At 47.0% G+C, this 23,629-nt stretch overlaps 1 protein-coding gene across 1 annotated transcript in view; it reads right to left on the bottom strand.

Moving 5' to 3' along the window:
• The window catches only part of LOC146334402 (uncharacterized), a 28,623-nt gene that overhangs the window by 2,259 nt on the left and 2,735 nt on the right, over window positions 1-23,629 (bottom strand). The window contains exons 5-18 of the mRNA XM_084823700.1: window positions 20,306-20,886; window positions 18,104-18,149; window positions 17,882-17,943; window positions 16,858-16,897; window positions 13,759-13,808; window positions 10,954-10,999; window positions 8,629-8,678; window positions 7,981-8,026; window positions 7,238-7,287; window positions 5,475-5,541; window positions 3,837-3,912; window positions 2,002-2,084; window positions 1,410-1,463; window positions 504-570 (exon numbers count right to left, since the gene is read on the bottom strand). Coding sequence (XP_084679826.1) covers window positions 504-570; window positions 1,410-1,463; window positions 2,002-2,084; window positions 3,837-3,912; window positions 5,475-5,541; window positions 7,238-7,287; window positions 7,981-8,026; window positions 8,629-8,678; window positions 10,954-10,999; window positions 13,759-13,808; window positions 16,858-16,897; window positions 17,882-17,943; window positions 18,104-18,149; window positions 20,306-20,886 — 1,318 coding nt within the window. The remainder of the gene's footprint in view (window positions 1-503; window positions 571-1,409; window positions 1,464-2,001; window positions 2,085-3,836; window positions 3,913-5,474; window positions 5,542-7,237; window positions 7,288-7,980; window positions 8,027-8,628; window positions 8,679-10,953; window positions 11,000-13,758; window positions 13,809-16,857; window positions 16,898-17,881; window positions 17,944-18,103; window positions 18,150-20,305; window positions 20,887-23,629) is intronic.

Here is a 23,629-nt window from a genome sequence, read left to right as displayed (position 1 = left end):
TGCCACCCATCTGCTCACTTGTCCATCAGCTCTCTCCCCACTAAGCAAGAAGCAGGGTGCCCACTTATGACTCTCTACAAAAAGAGGAAATGCATCACCCCCCAAAAAGAGGCCTGCTGTCCTGGTGTGAACTGTGCATGGACAACAGTTCTTATGGTTCTTGATCTTTACACTGGAATTGCACAGGACAGTCCTTCAGACAGAAGATGGTCCTCTGTAAAGGAGGACATGTGGCCACTCTAGAATGGTGGCAAGGAAAAGCAGCAGCAACCGCTAGTGAGAATGGTCACATGGAAAGGGCCATGCTGAGGGAGAAGACCCGCTGGGGATGTCTCACCCTTCACAGCCTGGCTTCATTGATAGGGATCCCACTGAGGGGAGTGAGGTGTGTGTGTGTGTGTGTGTGTGTGTGTGTGTGAGATATGTCATTGTGAACACAGTCAGAAACACAATGCTCCTGCCTTGTAGTGTACAAACCCCCTCCCTACTCCTCAGTTACTCACCTTCCAGAGTCTCTATTAAGATGGCCAACACCTCTTCCTCGATCACTTCTTCAAGTGGCAAAGGCACCTGAGGGACAGGGAGGAGAGATATGAGGGAAATGTGCCCAAAGTTCTCCAAGTGTTCTCCTCCATCACCCTGAACCAATATTTTGCGTACTTTTGACATTCAACTCCCCGCTCCCACAGATTTGAAAACCTCTGAATTTGAACATTCTGAAAGCTCTGGCAGTTTCCAAATCACACATTTAAAAACATTGACATGAAAAGTGTTCCTTGTCCATCATCTGTGTTCCTGGGAAGGGAAGCAGAAGGGGGAGGCACAGGGGGAATCAAAGGCAGTGGTGCCAAAAAAGGCAGGACTTGGGGGAAGAAGTCCAAGGCGTCACACGGCAGAATGAGCAGTCCCCTGACCCAAAAGCAGCAGCAGGACTGGCTAACCATATTTTGAAGTAAGTGAAGTAATACACATTTACCTTTTAAAGAGTCCCCCTCTTCTGCCCTGTAAGACCATTAAGTCCAGAGTCTATACCAGCCTTCTCCAGGCTGATGTTTTGGCCATCAACTCCTATCAGGCCCAGCCAGCATGGCCAATGGTTATGATTCCTGGGAACTGTAGTCCAAAAATCTTGAGGGCACCAGGTCGGGGAAGGCTGGTCTAAACTGATATAACTGCACCACTGATCAAAAGGAGTGTGTGTGTGTGTGTGTGTGTGTGTGCGTGTGTGTCGGGGGGGGATAAAAGAGCGTGGGAAGCAGACTTTAGGGTACAGCACAAAGTGTTTTGGGCACTAGTTCTCATAAATGAGCGGGAGGCAGGAAACACCAACAAGGAGTGAGTTGGTGATGCATGGGGCACCCCATGCTTTGTGGGGCAATGGAAAGTGGGGGACAGTCAGACAGACTCACAGCCGCCTTGGTTTCTCGCTCGTGTTTCAGAAGATTTTGCTTGTAAATCTTATCCTAGGAGGAGAGAAAAGACAAGTGAATTAGGTGCCCAGAGACTCCAATCCCTGTATCAGGGTGGGTCAGCCTTCCCCAACTTAGTGCCATCCAGATGTGTGGGATGACAACTGACATCATTCCTAGCTGGCATGACCCATGCTGGTTGGGGATAATGCAAGTTGCAGACCAACACATCTCCAGGGCACCATGTTGTGAAAGGCTGGGGTAAGATCATTGCCCTCACTACATCCTGGGTCTGTAACCAAAGCAAGCTCATGACTAAGCCAAAGGAACTGCAGCATACATATCACAATAAATCCAGAGTCCTCTCCCCTCCTCCTCCACCACATCCTGGTGATGGTCCAAGATTCCGTTGCCCAAGGCAGAGACCCCCAACAGTGTAAAAACTAATGTTTACTAATGTCAGTTTGCTGCCTTTTAAGTTGCCTCCCAAACCCACCAACGTGTGTGCTGTCCCATTAATAGTAAGACCTGTCTTTCTTCCTCTCCCCACCTCTCACATGCGCCCCATTATCCTGGCCACGTTCATACCCACCTGACTAAGCTGTTCTGCACGATGGTGGGCTAAACGCCAGTGGCTGATTCGTTGCCCCATGTTCCAGACGGAGCTGGCAAGACCTAGCCAAGGTGAAGTGGAGAAACAAGAGAAGGAGGCTGGGTAATTGGGTGCGGCCAGCTGTTGGTACAATTATGCTTTTGTGTGCAAGGATGCCATTACCTGGGGAGGCACTGCTCAGTTTTACAAATTCACAGAGGACCAAGAGGGGGGCTGCTTCCCCGCTAGCTATTTTCTATGGAATGGATATAATTTGTTCACACGGGGTGCTTCCAGATGGAGGGCTCCTAGCGCAACTGGTCAGAAGGCATTGTGCAGCAATTCCGTCTATTTCTCCCTTTAATGGTTTTCTGCAGTAAGGAAAGAGACAGAAGTGGTGGTGGGAAAACATGGAGGGTTACGAGTGCAAGACAATGATGGCTGGACACCTCGTAAAATTCTGTGAATGGGGCAGGGTGATGGCATCACAAAAGCCTCATCTGGAAGCACCCTTAGTTTTAACAAGGCTTTTATTGTGCAATTGGCCTGCTTCATTCACAGAAGTTTACAGGGGGCCCAATAACATCATCTTCCACTTGTAACTCTTCCTTGCCTTCCCACCACTTCTTCTGTCTTTTTTCTTACCACAGAACACCCATGAAGGAGGGAGAGACGGAACAGCTGCCTTTGGACTGGTAGCTCTAGGAGCCATCTGTCTGGAAGCCCCTAGAACTGGAGCAGGTAACCTGGTGCCCTCCAGATATTTTGGATGACAACTCCCAGCATCCCTGACTGTTGGCCATGGTGGCTGGTGCTTATGGGACTTGCAGTCCAAAACTTCTGGAGAGTACCAGGTTGCCTACCCCTGACCTAGAGGATACAGACAACGGGTGCTTCCAAACAGAGGGCTCCAGTGGGTGAGTCTGGATAATTGAAAGTTCAGTTCGAAGCAGTGACTTCTGCACGGGAATCACCTTGTGAGGGCAGACGACTCTGCATTAGTTTGGTACATATTGAATGATTCAATGCCACCCCATGCAGAGACAGGGCAGAAATAGCCATCCCCTGAGAAGGCTGTTTGGAAGAATGCAATGCAGGAGCAACGCATCACACAGACCCTCCGTTAATATATTCCTTGCAGCACCCTAGCAGTTGTCTGTCTCATAGGAAGCTGCCTTGTACTAAGTCAGGTAATTGGTCCATCTAGAGTGGTTGAATTTCAATCCTGCAGGCTAAATTTGGCCTGCGAGGGGTTTAAATTGCCTCCAGGTTTCCCCAGATGGGGACACCAGCTTTGCCCTGACTGCCCCCAGTTCAGTGGATTTCCAACTTTGGCATGGCTTTTTCCCCATACCAAAAGGTTGAAATGCCTCTGCTCAGGCTTATTTACTAGCAGTAGGAGCTTTCAGCTAAAATAGGCTGGTATTTTTGGTCCTTCTCCTTGAGTTTCAGCCCCATCCCTTTTGCCTTCAGACCTGCCGACTATTGGAATGCAGCAACCTGAGAGCTTTTCCAAAGTGGAATCCAGCCCGCAGGCCGAAGAAAGAGATTCCTGCACCCCTGCTGTAGAGGAAAGTGGTGACAGGGAGCTGAACTTCCCATTTTCAAACCAAAGCTGCCAAATCAGTGGTTGCATCTCTTTGAAGGCTAGGATGTATTTTACCCATACAGCCCACCCCATCCCAAAGGCTCAGGGTGGGTAAGGCTAAAAGTGAAACAACAACTGAAATGGGTCTGACTCCAGGGTAAAGGACACCAGGATGTGGCCACCTCCGATAAGGACAGGACAGTCTCATATCAAGGGATCTGTCTCCTGCTCCCTTTCCTGACCTCACCTGGGTACGAATAAAAGGATTCGCACTGGAGTTTCTTCGGATGGGTGCCATGACCTTTTGCAGCTGCTTCAGCCTCCTGGGTGAGAGTGAGTAAGGTAGAAAGAAGAGGAAAAGAAATCCGTTCACGCAAAAAGCACTTGCCAGAAGGCCTGGAAGACTTTAAGTGCCAAGGCGGAATCATTTCACATAGAAGCCTGCGATGATACTTTGTATTTGTATAGTGCTCTCAAGTATTCAAAGCCTTTCACGAACATTGTTTTCTTGCGATCTTTCCAACAACCTTATAAGGTAGATCAGCATTATTATTCCCATATTGCAAATGGAGGGACTGAGGCTACAAGACGGCAGCTTGCCTAATAAGACCAAAAAGTGAGTTTATGGCAGTAGTGAGACTAAACATGGAGTCTGACCGATTGGTAGTCTCTTGGCTACGGCACTAAGCCAGCTCCTTCAAAGCGCTCTGTATGTACTTTGAGCTCTCTTTTTAATTGCTGCTTTGGGATGTTTTTTACCTCGCTTTTCCCCTCCAAAAAGTAAGTTGCTCTAAGCAGCTTACAAAATATATTTTAAAACTCTAATAAAACAATGCCAAGCTAAATTTTAGGGATGGATTAAACTGTCAGTTTAGTTTCTCTCAATTTCTCATTTTGCCAGTCTTAAGTTCAGTTCCTCTTGAACTTTGGGAAGTTCTCCAGTCTTAAGGTCAGTTCGTCCTGAATGTTGAGAATTTATTTGATAAATGTTTGCAAGAAAATTCGTAAGCACTTTTGTGCACATTTCCCCTAATCCATGCATTCTGGTATGCATTTTTGCCTAATATATACATTTTTTTGCAAGCATTATTCCTAATATAATGCATATTTGAACATTATTTTCTCTAATATTTGCATTTTTTATTGGAGAACTCCATTGCAAAATTCAGAAAAGTGGGAATTTTGAAGGATAACTGAGTTTCAATTCACAAAATGGTTCAATGGTGTGAAATCAGGCACATTTTCATTACAGTGTGAACTCAACAAATTGCTCACCCGTCCCTGACATGTATTAATATTTGTATAATTCTCTACATTTTGTTGTCTTGTCTTGTAATGGTTCGTGACTCATCTGCTCCCATATTTCCACTCTCTGCCTGTCTCCTCACTGTTGCAACAACCTCCATCTCCTGCCTTTGAGTCTGACTCTGAGACAGCTCTTCTCAAGGAGGCAGATGAAGGATATACACCACAAGAGGAGAGGTGTGTGTGTGGGGGGGGGGGGCGATGATAGTGGCCGAATGGCTAGCCAAGAGAAGGCATGTGTAGCACATGCCAGCTGCAATGCTGCAGGACCGTGTTGTGCAGTGATCAGAGTACTGGAATAGAACCTGTGGAGGTCATGCTCAGCCATTAAGCTTACTGGGGACCCTGGAACAGTCACTGTTGGTCAGCCTCGTCTACCTCACAGGGCTACTGTGAGGATTAAAACATGAGTAGGAGAAGAACCATGTGCACACCTCAAGCTCCTTGGAGGAAGATGGGACATAAATGTAATAAACAAACAAACAGACAAACAAGAGAGTTCAGAGCATGGTTCACAGTGTGGGCAGGGGCAGGGGCTTGTTCTGACCAAACTCAGTATTCCTCTGCATCCACTCCCTACCTCCTTTTTTGACTCAGGAGAGATCTCAGCAGATTTAGATGTGATGCTCTCAGGACTCCTGGAAATGCTGGAGGAGAGGATGGGAAACAAAAGGCCCAGTTTATCGTTCTTGGGCTGTGGGAGAAGGCTAAAACATTTAGTTCCCATTCCCATTCCACACAGGAAAAAGCAAAGCCACTTTTTCTCCATGATAATATTGTGCGGTCACACAGAATAAGGAGATTCACTTTTCCTTCTAGACTTTCTTTTAACTGATTTGCTGAAAATGCTTACTTAAGCAAGCCTTGATGGCTGGTGGCTACTAGCTACTGCACACAACACAGCCCTTCTGTTCAGGTGGAAGCTGGCGAGAACAGCTTAGCAGCTGGAATGCGCTTGGCGAAGGAGACAGAAGTTTGAGTTTTATAGGTCGGTGGGCCAAAAGCAACCTTTTGGACTGAGGATGGGTAGGGAGCTGCTAATGCAGGGATAGGCAACCTTTTGGGTCATGGGTACATTTGGCAATTTGGGAAACTCTCCTGAGCACCACCACAAAATGGCTTCCATGGGAGGCATGGCAAAGGGTAAATAACTTGCCAAAAGACTGAGTACAAGGCAGAGGTGGAGTCTGAGTCCTAACATGCTAAACAGCTCATTTGAACCCACAGTCTTCAGCACCAATAGAAACTTATTTCATAGCATTCCTAGCTGCTGGTAAAAAAAATGTGGTTTGTTTTTTTTTAAGTGGGGGGTAGAGCTCCTGGTTGGGTGCCAAGAAAGGTGTCCATGGGCACATTAGTATCCCTGGGCACTGCATTGCCTACCCCTGTGCTAATGCATCCTGTTTGCTGGGGGCGGGGGGGACTGATGCTACTTTAAAGAGCAGCACCGTCTGATTGTGCACTTGCCTGCTTTGCCACTACTCAACTTGTATACTTCTAAACAAACCCATATTACAAAACCAGCATAAGAGTCTCCCGTGTTCTCAAGTGACAAGGCAACTGACTTCAGACAGCAGGAGTGGGGAAACTTTTTTTTAAATTATCAGACAGAAGTGGGCAGAATCACAGCCCAAAGTGGCTTTTCTCTCTCTCTTTCTGCCACCCCCTTTCCTCTCTCTCTCTCTCTCTCTCTCTCTCTTTTTCCCTGTCCAGCCAGAGGTCAATTACTTGCAGAAGGCTTTAGAAACTAGGCTGAGGGCTGCAGGTTGTCCACGCCTGCTATAGAGGCTGCCTCAAGAACAGCCTTCCCCAATTTGATGTCCCCCAGATGTTTTGGACAACAGCACCCAGTATTCCTTACCATTAGCCATGTTTGGTGGGGCTGATGGGAGTTGTAGTCTGAAACATCTGGAGGGCACCAGGTTGGGGAACACTACCCTAGAACATCCTACCACACAAAGAAGCAGGACAGCTGTGAAAATGTTTACATTGCTGGGACTTGTAAACTCCCTACATGGGAGATAAGCAATGCATGGGGCCGGCAACAGCCTCATTTCCCATGCTTTCCACCATTTGGCAGCTCTGTTTCCCCACCAGAGTTCTCGACACATTTAGATGTTATGCTTTCGGGACTCCTGGAAATGCCTATGCCACCAGAGCAGCATCAACAGAAAGAACTCAACTCCTAATCGTCCACCTGGGGAGGGTAACCCCCTCCCAAACCCTAATCCTCCCTCTTATTGGTAGATGCCGTGAAAAGGCTCCGTTCCCCCCTCAATATGTTTGGCAATGATTGTGCATCTTGCTGTGCCAAAGCATTGCAGGGCCATCCTGGTTTCATACCTTGAAGGCTGGTCCTCTTTCTCGGGCTCCTCTACCATTGCTAAAGGTTTCTGCAAAAATATTTATAGGTTTGGAAGGGTTTCTGCAAGCAACAGTTATCTCTTCCCCAACCCACCTCCAGCTACTCCAGCTTACACAGCATCCTGGCCATATGCATGCCCCCTTTATCAGACCCACAGCACTCAGTGGCTAAGGAGATAATCCTTCAGGGTTGTCGTTGAATCATGGGTTGTTGTGTTGTGTGAACCCAGCCGTGTTAATAAACCATAGTTTGTTAACCACAAACAACCCATGAAGAGAGCCATGGTTTGTTGTTGGGTTGTGAACTGTGGGGTCATTCTTGCTTAACAAGCCATGGTTTGTTAGTGTGTGTGGGTTCATACAACACAACAACTTACAATTCAACAACAACTTACAGTTCAACAACAACCCATACTCAACCAATACTCTGACTTCTCAGGTTGTGTGAACCAGGTCACTATAGTATAGGTATAGTGGTTATACCCTTGTCCCCCCATAACTAATATCAGACCGATGTGTAGAAATACACAAGGGTAATTTAGGAAAATTAATCAACTACCTTCTATTTCTTTACGTATTGTCTTCATGCCCTCCTCACTACAAAGTTCTCTGATGGGCAGAGTCTCCAGTTCAGCACCTGCCCCCACAAAATTTTAATGTGCTGTACAGCCCACCGTCTATGGATGATGGAGTGAAAGAAAAAGATGTATTCACGTTCCTACCTTATCCTGGAGGCCAAGGAAATCCTCACTCATGATCTTAGGTAACCTTGAACAAGGAGAGAAGGGCCCAGTCAAAGGAATACCCTATTCTCTGAGAGAAAGCGAGATGTAGCCAGGTTGGGATGTCCCTCCCCATCTGCCCAGTGTCCCAGAACTGCTACTGCAGGGATAAGTCCAGCTGCCCAGTACTTAGCCAGTTAACATGATATAATAGCACTGTAAATTCACAGCCCAACGAAGGAGAGGTGTAATAAAGCACCCTTTCCACCCATTTTAGTTAGTTATTTAAAAGATTTATAAGCCACCTTTTAGGGTAAACCCTCCCAAGACAGCATACAGCAAAACTTAAAAACCACAAAACCTAATAAAACAATGATAAAACCTCCCCATCCCCTTTCTCTCTGTCTCTGTGCCACCTCATCCCCTTTCTCTCTCAGACAGTGTGACACCCCACTCCCCCTCTCTCTCTGTGCCACCCCCCCCTGCCATCCCATCTCTTCAGGCCACATAAAATTAGGCTGAGGGGCACATGAAATTAGTCTGAGGACCCTAGGTTCCCCAACCCAACCCTAGATTTTTGCTAGCACTTGTGAATCTTGCCACGCATTTGAAAGCAGCTGCAGGATTCCAGGCACTTTGTTTTTGTACCTTGAAAAGAGTTCTTCTCTTTGAGGCGAATGTCTCCTCCGGGATAATTTCTGCAATAACTCTGATAGATTAAAAGGGACTCTCCAGCCAAAGACATCTCCATCCCACCCTGGAAACTCCACCCTTCCAAGTCAGGCCCCGACTACTGGATTCTGCAGGCTCTAGAGCAGCCATGATGGATGTATGAAATGTACACTGACATCAGAGTACATTTAATAAAGCCCTAAATGGTTTGAGACCTATATACTTAAAGGCAGGGGTGCAGAACCTCCAGCGTGTGGATCTAATCTGGTCCATGCTGCCTCTTGGGGTTCTTCCAGGGGGCAGGGCTTAGGCTGCAAGCCTTGCCCCCTGGAGGAAGGGCATACCCATGCTGTCTTGATCGGAGATTGGAGATAACAACAGGGATTCCTCTGCTGATGCGTGCCAGCAGTGGAACCCCAGCTATTATCACCAATTTCAAATCAGACATAGCAGCAAGGATGCCCAGCAATGGGGGTTACAACTTGGCCATGCCCAGGATGAGCAGGCGCTCTTCCCCCTGCGGAGACGAGTCCCAACCCCCACCGCCAACAAAGGGAAAAGAGGGCGACGTCAAGGGGCGGCACCACGTCCCCAGACATCATCCAGCCTGCAGGGTGCAGGGTGAGGGGCAATTTGGCCCCCACCCCAAAACAGTTCTGCACCCTTGCTTTACAATCTCCTCTCACACCAGCCTGCCCATACACTATGACCATCTTGGGAGGCCTTGCTTGGTGTGCCTCTGCTGCCTGAAGTGTGGGGATGACAAAGTCTTTGCTTTGGCGGCACCTAGGCTGTGCCGTTCTCTGCCCCGTGAGATCTGGTGCATCTCTAAATGTGCTTCAGAAAGCAGTCACCTTGCTCAATGCATTCAGTTTGGGGACTCTCTGGTCCACAAAAGGTTATGCCATAATAAATGTGTTTGTCTTCAAGGTGCTACAAGACTGTTCCATGTTTTTTATGATCGTGCCTTATGACCGTGCCTAATTGACTTATCTGTGGTTAATTTTGGCAGTGGTTCTTGTTTGCTTAATTCCTTTAAGGGTTACCCTTGAAGACGGTTCGGAAACCGCAGCTGATACAGAACGCGGCGGCTCGCCTGATTAAAGGCAGCCGCTGGCGAGATCACATCACTCCAGTGCTGAAGGAGTTGCACTGGTTACCAGTTGTTTTCCGGGCCAAATTCAAGGTGTTGGTTTTGACCTTTAAAACCCTATATGGTTCCGGCCCAGCCTACCTTAAGGAGCGCCTCCAGCAGCACCAGACAGGCCGCTTAACAAGATCAGCCTCGGATGGCCTTCTCTCTGTCCCATCAGCCAGGACAGCTAGACTGGTGGGGACGAAGGAGAGGGCCTTTTCTATGGTGGCCCCCACTCTGTGGAACTCCCTCCCTAGGGAACTCCGCCATGCCCCCTCTTTAATGAGCTTCCGTCGTGCATTAAAAATGTGGTTGTTCAGGCAGGCATTTGGGGTGGGTTAGGGTATTTTAGAAAAAGTTTTTATGGTAGAATTTTATTGTTTTAAACTGTTTTATTGTATGTTGTACATCGCCCAGAGTGGCTGGGTGACCAGCCAGATGGGCAATTAATAAATTTAATAATAAATAATAAATAAAAACTTTGTTTTGATTGTTGTTTTGTGCCTTTGTTGGCGTTATGATGAGATTCATAGCCACCACCCTGAAAGGCCTATATGGGGTGGAAAGTACAGGATACACAAATTCTCTTAGAAATTAAAAACGAGAGATGCCCTTCCCCTTATTAGTCCCACAAATTGATCTCTATCGAATCCCCTGCAACCCTTGCTCCCAGCTCTGCTGCGCACTCAGGCTCCATAAGAACCTGGTCCAGATCAAAGGTCTACCTAGTCACATTCCTGGCCTGCCTCCCCAACCCCAATATTTTAATACAAAACAGGAGTACAAAACCTAGGCCCAGGAGCCAAATCTGGCCTCCCTGGGCTCCCCAGAAGGACCCACCCCCTTTCCCCCAACCACTGATCCTTTGTGGTTTCCTGGCTTTTGTGCAGTCCCCCCACCACCCCATTCTAAAAGGTTAAAGCATCTCCCCTAAGGCCTACTACTGGAAATAAGAGCTCTAAGTCGAAATATGCTGGTACTTTGGGTATTTTTGGCCCAGCCGCTTTTGCCTTCGGTCCCCACCCACCACTGGAAGGCAGCCCCCGAGAGCTTCTCCGAAAGGGAATTCTGCCATCAGGCTGAAAGAGGTTCTGCACCCCTGATGTAAAGGGATCCCATTGTCCAGGGGTGACAGATCAAAACAAGAGGTAAATTGAGAAAACTACCTTGCACTGGTCTTCAGAGGTTTCCACACTGAACATCCTAGCTAACCTTTAAAGAAAGAGTAAGAAGGACCAAGTCAAATATATGTCTCTGTTTGTTTATCTTTTTATGTGCAACACAACAGTAACAGCAACAGACAAAAAAAGCACCCCCCCCCCAAAGTGGGATTCATATCATGAAAGATATCAATATAAAGTCATCATTAACATCTCCCTTGCTATAGGGAAAAGAAAAAAATCACACAAGGAGGGGAAAAAAAGATTAGCACTTCCATTTCAAACATATATGTTAATATAAGCAGTCCATATATCTAAATAAGCCTCCATACAACTTTGACGGTAGCAGGACATATGCTCAAACGTAGCAAGAGCAGTAAGATCTTCACTCCATTGAGTGATAGGTAGTGAGTGTTTTTCTTTCCAAGCTTGGAGTATAAGAGCTTTTCTACACAAGGCTGCTTTTCAGCTGTTAATCCGCTGTATCTACTCTTGGTTTCGTCACAGAATTGAGCTCTGAGCACTGCATGAGGACCATTTACTTTCCTGCTTTTCCACTACATAACCTCTAGATGGCACTGTGGTATAACAGAATAACACAAATGCACAAGAGGAAATCGTGCTTTCTTTCACTTTCACAATTAAATGCCACATTTTCCCAGGTCTAAAAAAACTCACTGAAAGTGCTAGTTAGACACAGAAGCAAAACTGGAGGGTCATGATGTCATCTAAAGAACCCGTAAACAACTGTGAGTAGGGAATGACGAGTGCATGATAAATGCCTTGTGTAGAAAAGCCCTAAGTCTCTTTGCAACTGTAAAGGCTCTCACTATCCAATTTCGCTGTCCATCTGTTAATCCCCACATCACAGGGATGTAATTTAAAAGTGCACGTACATCTGCTATTATCACAGATTTTTCAAGAACAAAATTCATATGAGTGATGAATTCCAAATGTCTCTGTTTTTTGGGAGCTAGTTTCTGGGCTCAGTTCAAAGTACTTGTTTCAGTTTCTAAAGCCTTTCACGGCCTGGGATGAGGGTACACAAAGGATTGTCTGTCTCCACACGTGCTTATTCAGACGCTTATGGTGCCCTTGCCCAACTGGTGCCTTCCTGATGTGTCGGACTACAAGTCATCCCCCAGCCTGCATGGCCATGGGGGATGATGGGAACTGTCCAACACCTCTGGAAGGCATCAGGTTGGGGAAAGCTGTTCTAAGACGTTCATCTGAGACGGTTCTCCAACTGCCCCCACCAGATAGGGTTGGGTGGGGGAGGGGCTATGGGGCGGCTGGTGAAGATACTTTATTTTCCCCAGGTTTTTAAAGATGTCTCTGCTTTTACATAGATCCCTATCTCTGCCAAGTGATTTTATATTTTGTTTTAATTGTTAATGTGTGTGTGTGTTTTTAAAACTGTACAAGTTTTTAATTGCTCTTATCTTAATTATGTCAGCTGCCCTGAGAATTTATTGAGGGGCAGGGTAAATTCCCAAAGGAAGAAATGAAATAAATATAAAGCAGGGCTAGCCAGGTGGGGATGTGCTTATCTTGCCTATTATCCCTGACAGTGGGGGGCGAAGCTTTCACCAATAGGGGGAGCCCATGAGTTTCTGTGCATGAGGAGGAGTCTGAACTTCTTCTGTCAACTAGCCACACCCCCACAGGGAACCCCGCCCCCCTCAGATTCTATAAACCACCTTGGAATTAAACAAAAAAATAGATCAATGAACTCCATAAGTGGGAGGTTTCTTTTATGACGATCCCAGTGGGATGGTGATGGGGCAACTAATGCCTGCAAACTCTATTAGCATTCTCTAGCTAAAAAGCCTCTAGCTGTGGGAATTCATCTGAACCCACAAGGTAGTTTTAGAATGAAAAAGCAACAACAGCCACCTAAGGAATGCAGTGAAAAGAACTGACCAAAATCAGCAGTAAGCTGAACGACTCTAGATCCTGCCAGAGAACTAATGTATTATCAGATTGCAAGTATAATGTGTAAAATAAAGGCAGACTCGCACCAAAAACATTGTGAGTAACTGCAAACTGGGGGAAAGGACCTATGTACTAAAGCACACTTTGACCATTACTGGAAACCATTACTGGAATTCCGTTAATTCGTGCTCTGGCTTCCTGAAATGTTGGCAGCCATTGCCTACACACTTCCAAACCTATCTTTGTGGCCATAAGGGCTAGACGTTTGCTTTAAAAACAAAACACCCCTCCCTGAAATTCTCGGTCCATTTCTGAATTCCACTATTTTGCAGAACTCCTCCAAACATATCTCCCTGCATATAGTTTTATTACATTTATATCCTGCCTTTCCTCCAAGGAGGCATACATGATTCTTCTCCTCTCCATTTTATCCTCACAACAACCCCGTGAGGCGGGCTAGGCTGAGAACCAGTGACTGGCCCAAAGTCACCCAATGAGCTTCATGGCCAATTGGGGACTAGAACCTGACCCCTGAATCTAGTCCAACACTCTAACACCACACTGGCACTGGACTAGTTAATCAAAAAGTGATGGTGGGAGGGGGGCTATGCTTGATCCTGGAGCAGAATGAAGACATGGCTACTGGAGCAGGACTGGCCAATGATCAATCAGCAACAGAAAGAACTCAGCACCTAATCATGCAGTGTTTGGAATCCTCCTGGGTGAGGCAGCCCCTAAACCCCTTCCAACTCCCTCACGCTGGCACATGCCATTTGGATGCTCTATACTTCTGCCAGTACTTCTGTGCATTCCCCCTCCCCCTCCCCAAGAATGTAAAAGCAGGCCCAGCATCCCAGTGTCGTCCTGGTTTCATACCTTGGATTGGGATGCCATTTCCGAGACCGTGATCCCCACTCCATAGATTTCTGCAAGAACATTTGTAGATTAGAAGGGACTCTCTAGCAAGAGAGATTTCCAGCCCAGCCCACCCTGTCTACCCCCCAACCCCAGAGTGAAGACAACATCTGGCTATATGACTGTCCCCCTTATTGGATCCACCAATCCTACTAGGTGCTGTCCCCTACAGAGGGCCAGCATCAAGGGCTGACATAGTTGGGCACCAGCTGAGCGCCCCTACTGCAGTAGGGGCCCACTGACAAAAGCCCCCTGAATTGCTCCTCCTCTTCATCACTACAGCTTGCTTGTCCACTTGCTTCTCTTGCTGTGGTGGCGGTCAGGAGAAGGAGGAGCACCAGATGCTTGTCCACTGCCTCTCTGTCTGTCAAGCAGGCAAGTGGTAGCAATGATGAGGAAGAGGAGGAGAAGCAGCAGCTGCTGGTGGCAATGACAGTGGGAAGGTTGACTCAGTGAGGGAAGGGGCCCATTTATTTATTAAATTTATTTATTAAATTTCTTAATCGGCCATCTGGCCGGTCACCCGACCACTGTGGGAGATGTACAATGATACAACAGTTTAAAACAACAAAACTCCACGTTAAAACATATTATTTCTAAAAATACCCTAACCCACCCCAAATGGGTTAAAGGTGTCTTGCCCAAGGACCCTCCAAAACCTTGATAGCACTGCCCCTATAAAGCCAGCATCCAGCCCCACTGTGCTTTTCACCCATTCTGCTGTCTTGATTTCCACGCAATCTGTCTTGCTGGATCAGAGCAAAGATCCAACCAGTCGGAGTACTATTCCCAGTTGGAGGCCTTCAGGAAGCAGGGCGAGAAGGACAAGTAGCAGAGTGGCCACTGACCCACTGCCAAAAAAAAGAGGAAACGCATCCGCCCCCAAAAAGACAAAAAAGATTTTCATAAAATGTGCACGTGTTAACTTATATGTAGAGATACAAATTTAAAACAAGTCGCCATAATTTAAAAAGACTTGCAGTGCATCTCACCATAGATAGTGAGATATAGTTACCCATACTGGACCCAGAGGATGTTAACAATTATAGGCCAGTGGCCAACATCCCCTTCCTGGGCAAGGTGCTTGAGTGGGTGGTTGTAGGACAGCTCCAGGCACTCTTGAATGAAACGGATCATCTAGATCCATTTCAATCTGGCTTCAGGCCTGGTTTTGGAACGGAAACTGCCTTGGTCACCCTGTGGGATGACCTCTGCCGTGAGAGGGACAGGGGGAGTGCGACCCTGTTGATTCTCCTGGACCTCTCAGCGGCTTTCAATACCATTGACCATGGTATCCTTCTGGATAGGTTGTCTGGGTTAGGAGTTGGAGGCACTGTACTACAGTGGTTCCGCTCCTACTTGGATGGCCAATTCCAGAAGGTGGTGCTGGGGGATTATTGCTCTGTGCCATGGCAATTGTGCCATGGGGTTCCACAGGGCTCTATTTTATCCCCCATGCTGTTTAACATCTACATGAAACCGCTGGGGGAGGTTATCCGGAGGTGTGGGCTGAGGTGCCATCAATATGCAGATGACACCCAGCTCTACCTCTCTTTCTCATCAAAACCAGGTGAGGCAGTGGCTGTTCTGAATCAGTGCCTGGGCACGGTAATGGACTGGATGAGGGCCAATAAACTGAAACTCAATCCAGACAAGACGGAGGTACTGTTAGTGGGTGGTTCGTCTGCCCGGCTAGGTGATATTCAACCTGTTCTGGAGGGGGTTGCACTCCCCCTAAAGGATCAGGTTCGTAGTTTGGGGGTGCTCTTGGATCCAGAACTGTCACTTGAGGCACAGGTGAACTCAGTGGCACGGAGCACTTTTTATCAGCTTAGGCTGGTATACCAATTACGCCCTTATCTGGACAGAGATAGCCTAGCTACAGTTATCCATGCTCTGATAACTTCTCGTCTGGATTACTGCAATGCGTTATACGTGGGGCTGCCTTTGAAAATGGTCCGGAAACTTCAGCTGGTATAGGGCAGCAAGATTGTTAACAGGGACTGGCCTGCGAGCTCATATTACGCCAGTACTTTTCCAGCTGCACTGGCTGCCAGTCCATTTCCGGGCCCGATTCAAAGTGCTGGTGTTAACATTTAAAGCCCTTAACGGCTTGGGGCCAGGTTACCTGAAGGATCGCCTCCTCCCATATGTGCCTGCCCGGACCTTAAGATCATCATCAGTGGCCCTTCTCCGTGAGCCCCTGCCAAAGGAAGTGAGGTGGGTGGCTACTAGGAGGAGGGCTTTTTCTGTTGTGGCACCCCGGCTCTGGAATGAGCTCCCTAGTGAGGTTCGCCTGGCACCTACATTGTATTCCTTTCGGCGCCAGGTGAAGACCTTTTTATTTTCCCAGGCATTTTAGCTTTCTAAATGTTTATCTTTGCTGTTTTAAATCTGTATTTTAAACTCCTGCACTGCTGCTAGGTTTTATTGTGGTTGTATTGTTATATTGTGGTTTTAATGTACTATATATTTTAAATTGTCTTATTGTGTGTTGTTTGGTTTTAATTTTTGTGAACTGCCCAGAGAGCTTCGGCTATTGGGCGGTATAGATATGAAATAAATAAATAAATAAATAAATAGTGAAATGTATACTTAAAAACAAGTGGAATACCCTCAACTGTGGAAAATCAACTGCAATTCCAGTTGTAGCTGACAGCGGAAGGACAATGGTTGGGTAGCGCCAGGAGCCATTTGTCTGGGTGCACACTAAGTATGCCTGTTCCACAGAGAGGAAAGACCTACATAGCTGCAATTATAGCTGACCCATATATACACATCTGCAACAGGAAGAACTTGTGCTTACTTTCCGTTTCCCAGGGGCTGTTGGGGTGACATGTACAAACTGCAAACAGCTAATTTCTGCAAACTAAGCAACAACCTTCTTTTCTTACTTGTCCTTCTCCCCCATCCCAAAGCTCTTAAGGAGACAAGCAGGATCTCCTCCAGATCATCACCTGGCATCACTTCTGTCCCCCACTGCCCCAAGATTTAGACGTTCTGGAAAGCCCAATGTTCTGGGGTAAGGGACTGAAACAAAAGATAAATGCATAGGCCTACCAATTCCTGGAATCCAGGCAAGTCCAAGACCTTACCTAACCTTTAAGAAAGAGAAAAGACCCAGGTCAAAGGTGCATCCTGCTTTTCTGCTTAGTTAAAAGACTGTGGCCTGCATTAACCCGCCCTCCGCCCCCGACAGCAAGTGGCTCAGATTCCTCCAACAGGGGAGCCCTGTGAGTGTATCTTGAGCAATGGAACCAAGCGGAGAGGCCCAGGATCTAGAAAGGGGACAGGATGTGTTGGGACAGAAAGGGGTCTCCCTTAATGCAGCTTGCTAAGGACAGACTTGTGTGAGCACACCTAGACCTGAATAAGGATCTTGCCTCTAAAAGCCTTCCTCAACTTGGTGCCTGCCGGATGTGTTGGGCTGATAACTTCCACCATCCCTCAGCCAGCATGGCCGTTGTCTGGCTCAGGGATGATGGGCCTTGTTATCCAATACATCTAGAGGGCGCCAGGTTGGGGAAGCTTCCGAGTTAATCAAAAGCCTGCAAGTGCTTCATGTTAAAAAACAAAAAAATCAAGAACACTGGGTGCCATGTGTCTCCAGGCTCGAGAAGGAATCTGAGCCTCTTGTGGCAAATTGGCAACTAGCCACATCCCCATGTAGGGAGCCCCATTCTGAGATTCTCTAAATCACATTGGCTTTTTAAAATGCCTCTACAAACCTCATACGTGGGAGGTTTCTGATCTGATAATTGTATTAGCACTGACCAGCTAAAAAGCCTCTAGCTATCAAAACATATCTGGTTGCCCTGGCATCACTAAATTGGCTTATTTTTCAAGGCTGTTCCAGGAAATTAGATGCCAACTGGAGCCAGGGTTGGAGAAATGGGGGCAAGACTGTGGTGCTAGATTAGCAACTCCGACCTGGCCCAATACGTTTGGCAAGGGAATTGCTCTTTGAGAGACCAGGTTGAATTCTAAATCGGAAAAAGTGTGTCTTAATGTGATCAGAACTTTGTGAAACTCTATCCTAATGATTCTGGATGGTGGTGCTCAAACAGGGCTAGGGAATTCTTACTTGGCAAAGTAACCAGGAGGCAGCATCGATATCCTCTGTTTATGCACGGCTTCTTTTATTTTCTGCAAATTGAGTTAAAGTGAGTTTTTAAAGGATCCCTTTCTCCATATTGTGTGTCTGGATCTCTCTCACAGCCATTCTGCTTCTCATTATAAGCAGATGCCTAGGCCAAGGTGTGTGTGTGTGTGGGGGGGGGCTTCCATAGTTGCCCAGCTTTCTTACCTGTCTGTGCTGAGCCCACAAGCTTCCAACGCTCCTTCGGGTTGGACTGGGGGAAAGAAAAACAGAAGAGGTGCATGGCAGTGGGGAGAAGCAGGTTTCAGGTTATAGAAATAGCCAGGACAGAGTCAGGGTGAAAACAAAGAATAAAAGTGTACTGCAAACATGTAGAGCCAATCATATGTACTTGTGTGCAAGGTTCCAGGACGTTGGGGCACTTCCAGCGTTCACTGTTAGCAATGAGAGGCGGCACACCCCCCACATGAGTTGCTTGCCCCTCTGCCCACCCACCCCATTACTAACACCCTATGCTTTCTTGAAGGAAAGGCACAAACCACAACCAATATATAAACTGGAAAGTACAGTGTGGCTTAAATCCTGAGGATGTATACCTAAGTTGCTTCCAGGTGAGGCTTTATTCTGTAATCACCCTGCTTCAAACACTGGATTTTACGGGGTGAGGGTGGGGTGTCAGGAAATGTCATCTATCATTTGTAACTCTCCCCTTTGTAACCTTCCAAGGTTTTTTTTTTCTTACCAGAAAAAAATACCTGTTAAGGAGGAAAAGGTGGAATAGGTGCACAATGACTTTTAACTGGTAACACTAGGAGCCAACCGTCTGGAATCACCCAAGTATTGTGGCACCTCAAATACTGATGCATTTATTATGGCATAAGCTTTGGTGGACTAGAGTCAACTTCATCATATGCACGTTGGAATGTTATCCCGAGTTACAGGTCCCTGCCTGGTCTTTGCGATCCTCAGAAGGAACGCTTCTGATGGTGCCGCTTGCTTCCGAGGTTCACCTCAGGAGTTCTTGTCACAGGACATTTAGGGTTATAGCACCTGCCCTCTGGAACACACTCCCTACTAGCATCAAGCAGGCATCTATACTTTTGACTTTCAGGTGCCTGCTTAAGGCCTAGTTCTTTCAGCGAGCCTTCCCAGAGGTGTGAGCCAGCTAGCTATGACTATAGTTTTATTCAGGGCTGGTGTCATAGGTAGGCATGGTTGGGCAACTGCCAAGGGCCCACATCCCAGCAGGACCCCCTGACAACAGCACCCAGGACTCAGTCCTCCTCTTCACCATTGCAACCTGCTTGTTTGCCTGCCTCTCGCTCTGGCCCAGACAACTGTGGTGGTGGTGAGGAGCAGGAGATGCCACGGCCTGCTTGCTCACCAGCTCTGTGCCTGTCAAGCAAGCAAGTGGCAGCAACAGTGAGAAAGAGGAGGAGGAGCAAGAGCAGCTGGTGACCAGGGCGGGGAGAAGGTGGACTCCCTGAAGGAGAGGCCCCATTGTGGGTGTCTTGCCCAGAGGGCCTCGCCTGGTTTTATTGTTCAACAGTGATTATATTATTGAATTTTATTGTTATTATTTTAACCACTTGGATAATTTCATTGGAAAGCACTATGCAAACCTGAATGAAAATCAAAATGCCAAATGGGCCCACTGACCCAAAAACCTTGAGGACCCTTGGTATAGACAATACCAGGTTAGATGGACTAAGAGTCTGGCCAGATATAAGCGTCCTATGAGAATTCTTGTATGGCCAGCAGCACTAAACAGATATGTCTGTTTCATGGGGGTTTATGAACTAGGGTGTGGAGGGAGACAACACCAAGGAACAGGACAGACAGACAATTGTGGGATGGGGTGGGGGAGCACTACAGAGGGATTATGGGCACATTTGCCTTCTCCAGAAAAGAAGGCAGTCCAGGAGATGAGTTCCAATCCAAGAAAGCTCCCACTTTGACTTTTTTGGGGTAAAGGGCAGAAAATATCTAAAGGTGCTTCCAGACCAGGTTTTTATTGTGCAATCACCCTGCCTCATTCATGGAATTTGATGGGGGTTCTAGATGACATCATTTAATCTTCCAGGTGGAGGCCTCCCATGTTTTCCCATTGCTTCTTCTGTCTTTTTTCTTACCAGGGAAAAATCCTTTAAGGAACAAAAGGCAGAATGGCCGCATTGTGACTTTCGATTGCAAGAACTAGGAGCTGTCACCCAGAAATATCCTACCAGTCCAGAATTAACATACCAAAAATAGCCTAAGACTACCAGCTCTGTGGGGAGGGTAAGATTCAGGGGTGTCTGTGTGTGCTTTGCAATACTGAGACTCTCCCTGTGTGGGATGGACTGTGGACTGATAGGGCTTCTATTGTTTTAGGGGCCCCCAAAGTCTGTATCTCTCCCCTCCTCTCACCTCGAGGGATGCTTTGCTTCTTCCTCCTCCTCTTCCATCCTCTCCTCCATGGCTTTCCACACTTCATCTGCAAAAGTTAGACGTTCTGCTGTCTCCTTAGCCGTCACCTTCTGTGGGGTTTCCTCTTCTTCATCCTGTGAAGTTAGATGGTCACTTTCTTTCTTTGTCTCTTCCTCATCCTCATCCTCCATGAGCTTCAATTCTTCATCACTCAGCAAAGTTAGATGATCACTTTCCTCCTTTGTCTCTTCCTCCTCCTCCTTTGGCTTCAATATTTCATCACCCAGCAAAGTTAGACTGTCACTTTCCTTCTTTGTTGCTTCCTCCTCCTCCTCCTCCTCCTCGAGGACCTCCAGGAATTGCGGTACTTCATTACCCTGCAATGTTAGACAGTCCATTTCTTCCTTGGTCTCCTCCTTCACCACAGGTTTCTCTCCTTCATCCTGCAAAGCTGGGCTCTCCCCTTCCACCTTGGTCTCTTCCTCCTCTCCAGCCAAGAGCTTATCTAATTCATCTTGCAACAGAAGCTCCACTTCTTTACGGATCTCCTTCTCTGAAGGTGTGAGCTCCTCTGCTTCATCCTGCAATGTTACAATTGAGTTTGATTATTTACAGCAGGAATAGGCAACTTGTAGCCCTCCAGATGTTTTGGCCTTCAAATCCCATCATCGCTCACCATCAGCTATGCTGGCAAAGGCCAATTGGAGTTGTAAGCCACAAGTTGCCCACCCCAATTTACAATTTGGATTGGATTTATTACATTTATATCTTGTTTTCCTTCCAGGGCAAGATACATTTTCCTGTGTCGTCTCCCATCCAGGCACTGACCTGACCCAGACCTGTTTAGCTTCAGAAAGGTTGCTGCATCATATGCCCCCAGACCATGCCACAGAACTAGATCCGTGAACATTCGGCACAAACCCAGGAGGTTCCTCCCTACTAATTTATACTGCTTTGTATGCTCCAGGCCTAATTCCAGACAAGGCTTCTACTGTGCAATCGCACGGCCTCCTTTACAGTATTTACAGGAGGTCCAGATAATGTTGCCTTCCATTTGTAGCCATCCTCTGTTTTTCCACCACTTCTTCCATCCTTTTTAATTACCAGAAAATATCTGTTAAGGGGGGAAAAAGATGGAATAGCTGCAGAATCCATTTGAGCAGGGGTGTTGAACCCCTTTCAGCTTGAGGGCCAAATTCAATTTTGAAGAAGCTCTCAGGAGGCCACAGTCCAGTGGTGGGTAGCCAAAGGCAAAGTGCAAAATACCAAAAACACCAGGATATTTGAGCTTAAAGCTCTGACTACCAGGAGCTAAGCCTTAGGAGAGGCATTTCAATCTGTTAGAATGGAGGGGGAGACGACCCACAAAAGCTGAGAAACCACCAAATGATTGGTGGGTGGGAGAGGTGGTGGGGCCAAGGGAAGGAGGCATGGCTGTCTGGGGAATCTAAGAGGGCCAGATTTCAACCCAAGGTGGGCCAGGGCCAGCCCAAAACATTTTGCTGCCTGAGAGGAACAACAAGATAGAGCCTGCTCCCATTCTATGTATAATAGCCAACTGGACCGGCTGTTGACTCTTACATCAGTACTGGGGAGGGGACAGCATCCTCTGCTGCACCTGAAGGCAGCAAGCTAACCTAGGGGGTGCAGGGCAGGATGTGCAGCCCACAGCTCTCTCCTCTGCTGCCTTGCTGCCTCCTCCCACCATTTGCCGCCTGAGGCAACTGCTTTACTCTACCTAATGGTAGGGCCGGCCCTACACAGACCTCAGATGCAACAGCCATGATTTATGGTATCTATGGTACAGTTCTGGGCCATGTTTTTTTCCCCTGTGCCATTGCCTCTTCCCTAGAGGTGCTAAGTAGGAAAAAGCTGGGAAACCACCAAATGATGGGCAGGTGGGGGAAAGGGGGTGGGCCGGGGAAAGGAGGCATGGCCATCTGGAGATCCCAGGCAGGCCAGATTTGGCCTTCAAGCCTGAGGTTCAACACCCCTGCTTTTGAGTGTCAACACTAGGAGCCCTCTGTTTGGAAGCACCCCGGGTCTGAGCCCAAATATGTTGCCCTTGCTAAGCTTAAATTAAGCTAGCCACACCACTGAAGATGGTGATGGGGAACTTTCAGATTTCAGTAGCTGTGGGACAGGGGCCCATGGTTCTCAGCAAAGTTCAGTGATTTTTGCTCCAGGATATATTCAAAAGAAATGGGGAAATAGCAATGTTTTTAAAGAGAATTTGTTGTGGTTAATTTGTTCTGTTTTTTTATAGCACAGAATTATAGCAATCCTATCGACGCAAGTTAGACAGGCATCCACGTGGGGTTTTTTCCTATTGCTTTAAAGCCTTTGTGCATTTGGCATGGCACACTCCCAGACAAGGCTTTTATTGTGCCAAGCCCTGCTTCATTTATGGAATTTTATGGGATACAGACATCCTTGTCTTTTATTTGTAACCCTCTGCCAATGTTTTCCCATCACTTCTTCCATCTTTTTTCTCACCACAGAAATCCATTATGGAGGGAAAGATGAACGGCTGCACAATGCCTTTTGACTAGCAAGACTAGAAGCAGTCAGTCTGGTAACACCCCAGGGCCATTTTAATGGTTTAGATAGTGGAGGCTGGAGGCTCTGATTTCGGTGGGGTTATGAATCCATTCCAGGTTTCAGTCAGAACCAGCCAGAACTCTAAAGGAGCTGTCCAAGGTGCCTGAAATAGGTCCAGCACCTTGGATAGCTCCTTAAGAGTTCTGGCTGGTTCTGGCTGAAACCTGGAATGGTCCCAGGGCATGCTCTGAAGGCACATGAGGTAGCCACCTTGCTGAAGCTAAGCAGGTTTGGGTGTGGTCAGTACTTGGAAGGAAGAGTACCTGGGAACCACATGTAGCTCCCTTGAGTTCCACGATGGAAGAAAGGTGAGATATAAATGTAATAAATAAATACAAAAATCCACAGCCCCACCAAAATCAGAGCCAACAGCCTCTGCTGGGTTTAGAACAATAGTTGGTGTACAGATACTCCAGAGGATGATCAAATGTGGTCCGGAAAACCAGGGAAGGGAGATGATATACCCTGTCTTACTCCCAGCCATTAGAAGCCATTAAAAAATTAGATCATCCAGGATGGGGCAAGAGGGACTAGAAACTTAAAAAAAAAAATTGAAGTTACAAGTTTTCAAGAACCTGCACATTATGCTCGAATCAAGTCTGAATTTATTTATTTGTGATATTTATATACTCCTAAATGTAATAAAATGCCTAAGTGGTTCACAAATAAATATTAAAATCACATTTAAAATAGGGTATTAAAAACAGAAGATTAGAAACAATT

This window comes from Heloderma suspectum, chromosome 17 (assembly GCF_057233095.1).
Source record: "Heloderma suspectum isolate Gila_16-S chromosome 17, 16-S_ref, whole genome shotgun sequence".
Classification (NCBI taxonomy): domain Eukaryota; kingdom Metazoa; phylum Chordata; class Lepidosauria; order Squamata; family Helodermatidae; genus Heloderma; species Heloderma suspectum.
This window is presented reverse-complemented; position numbering and strand designations above follow the sequence as displayed.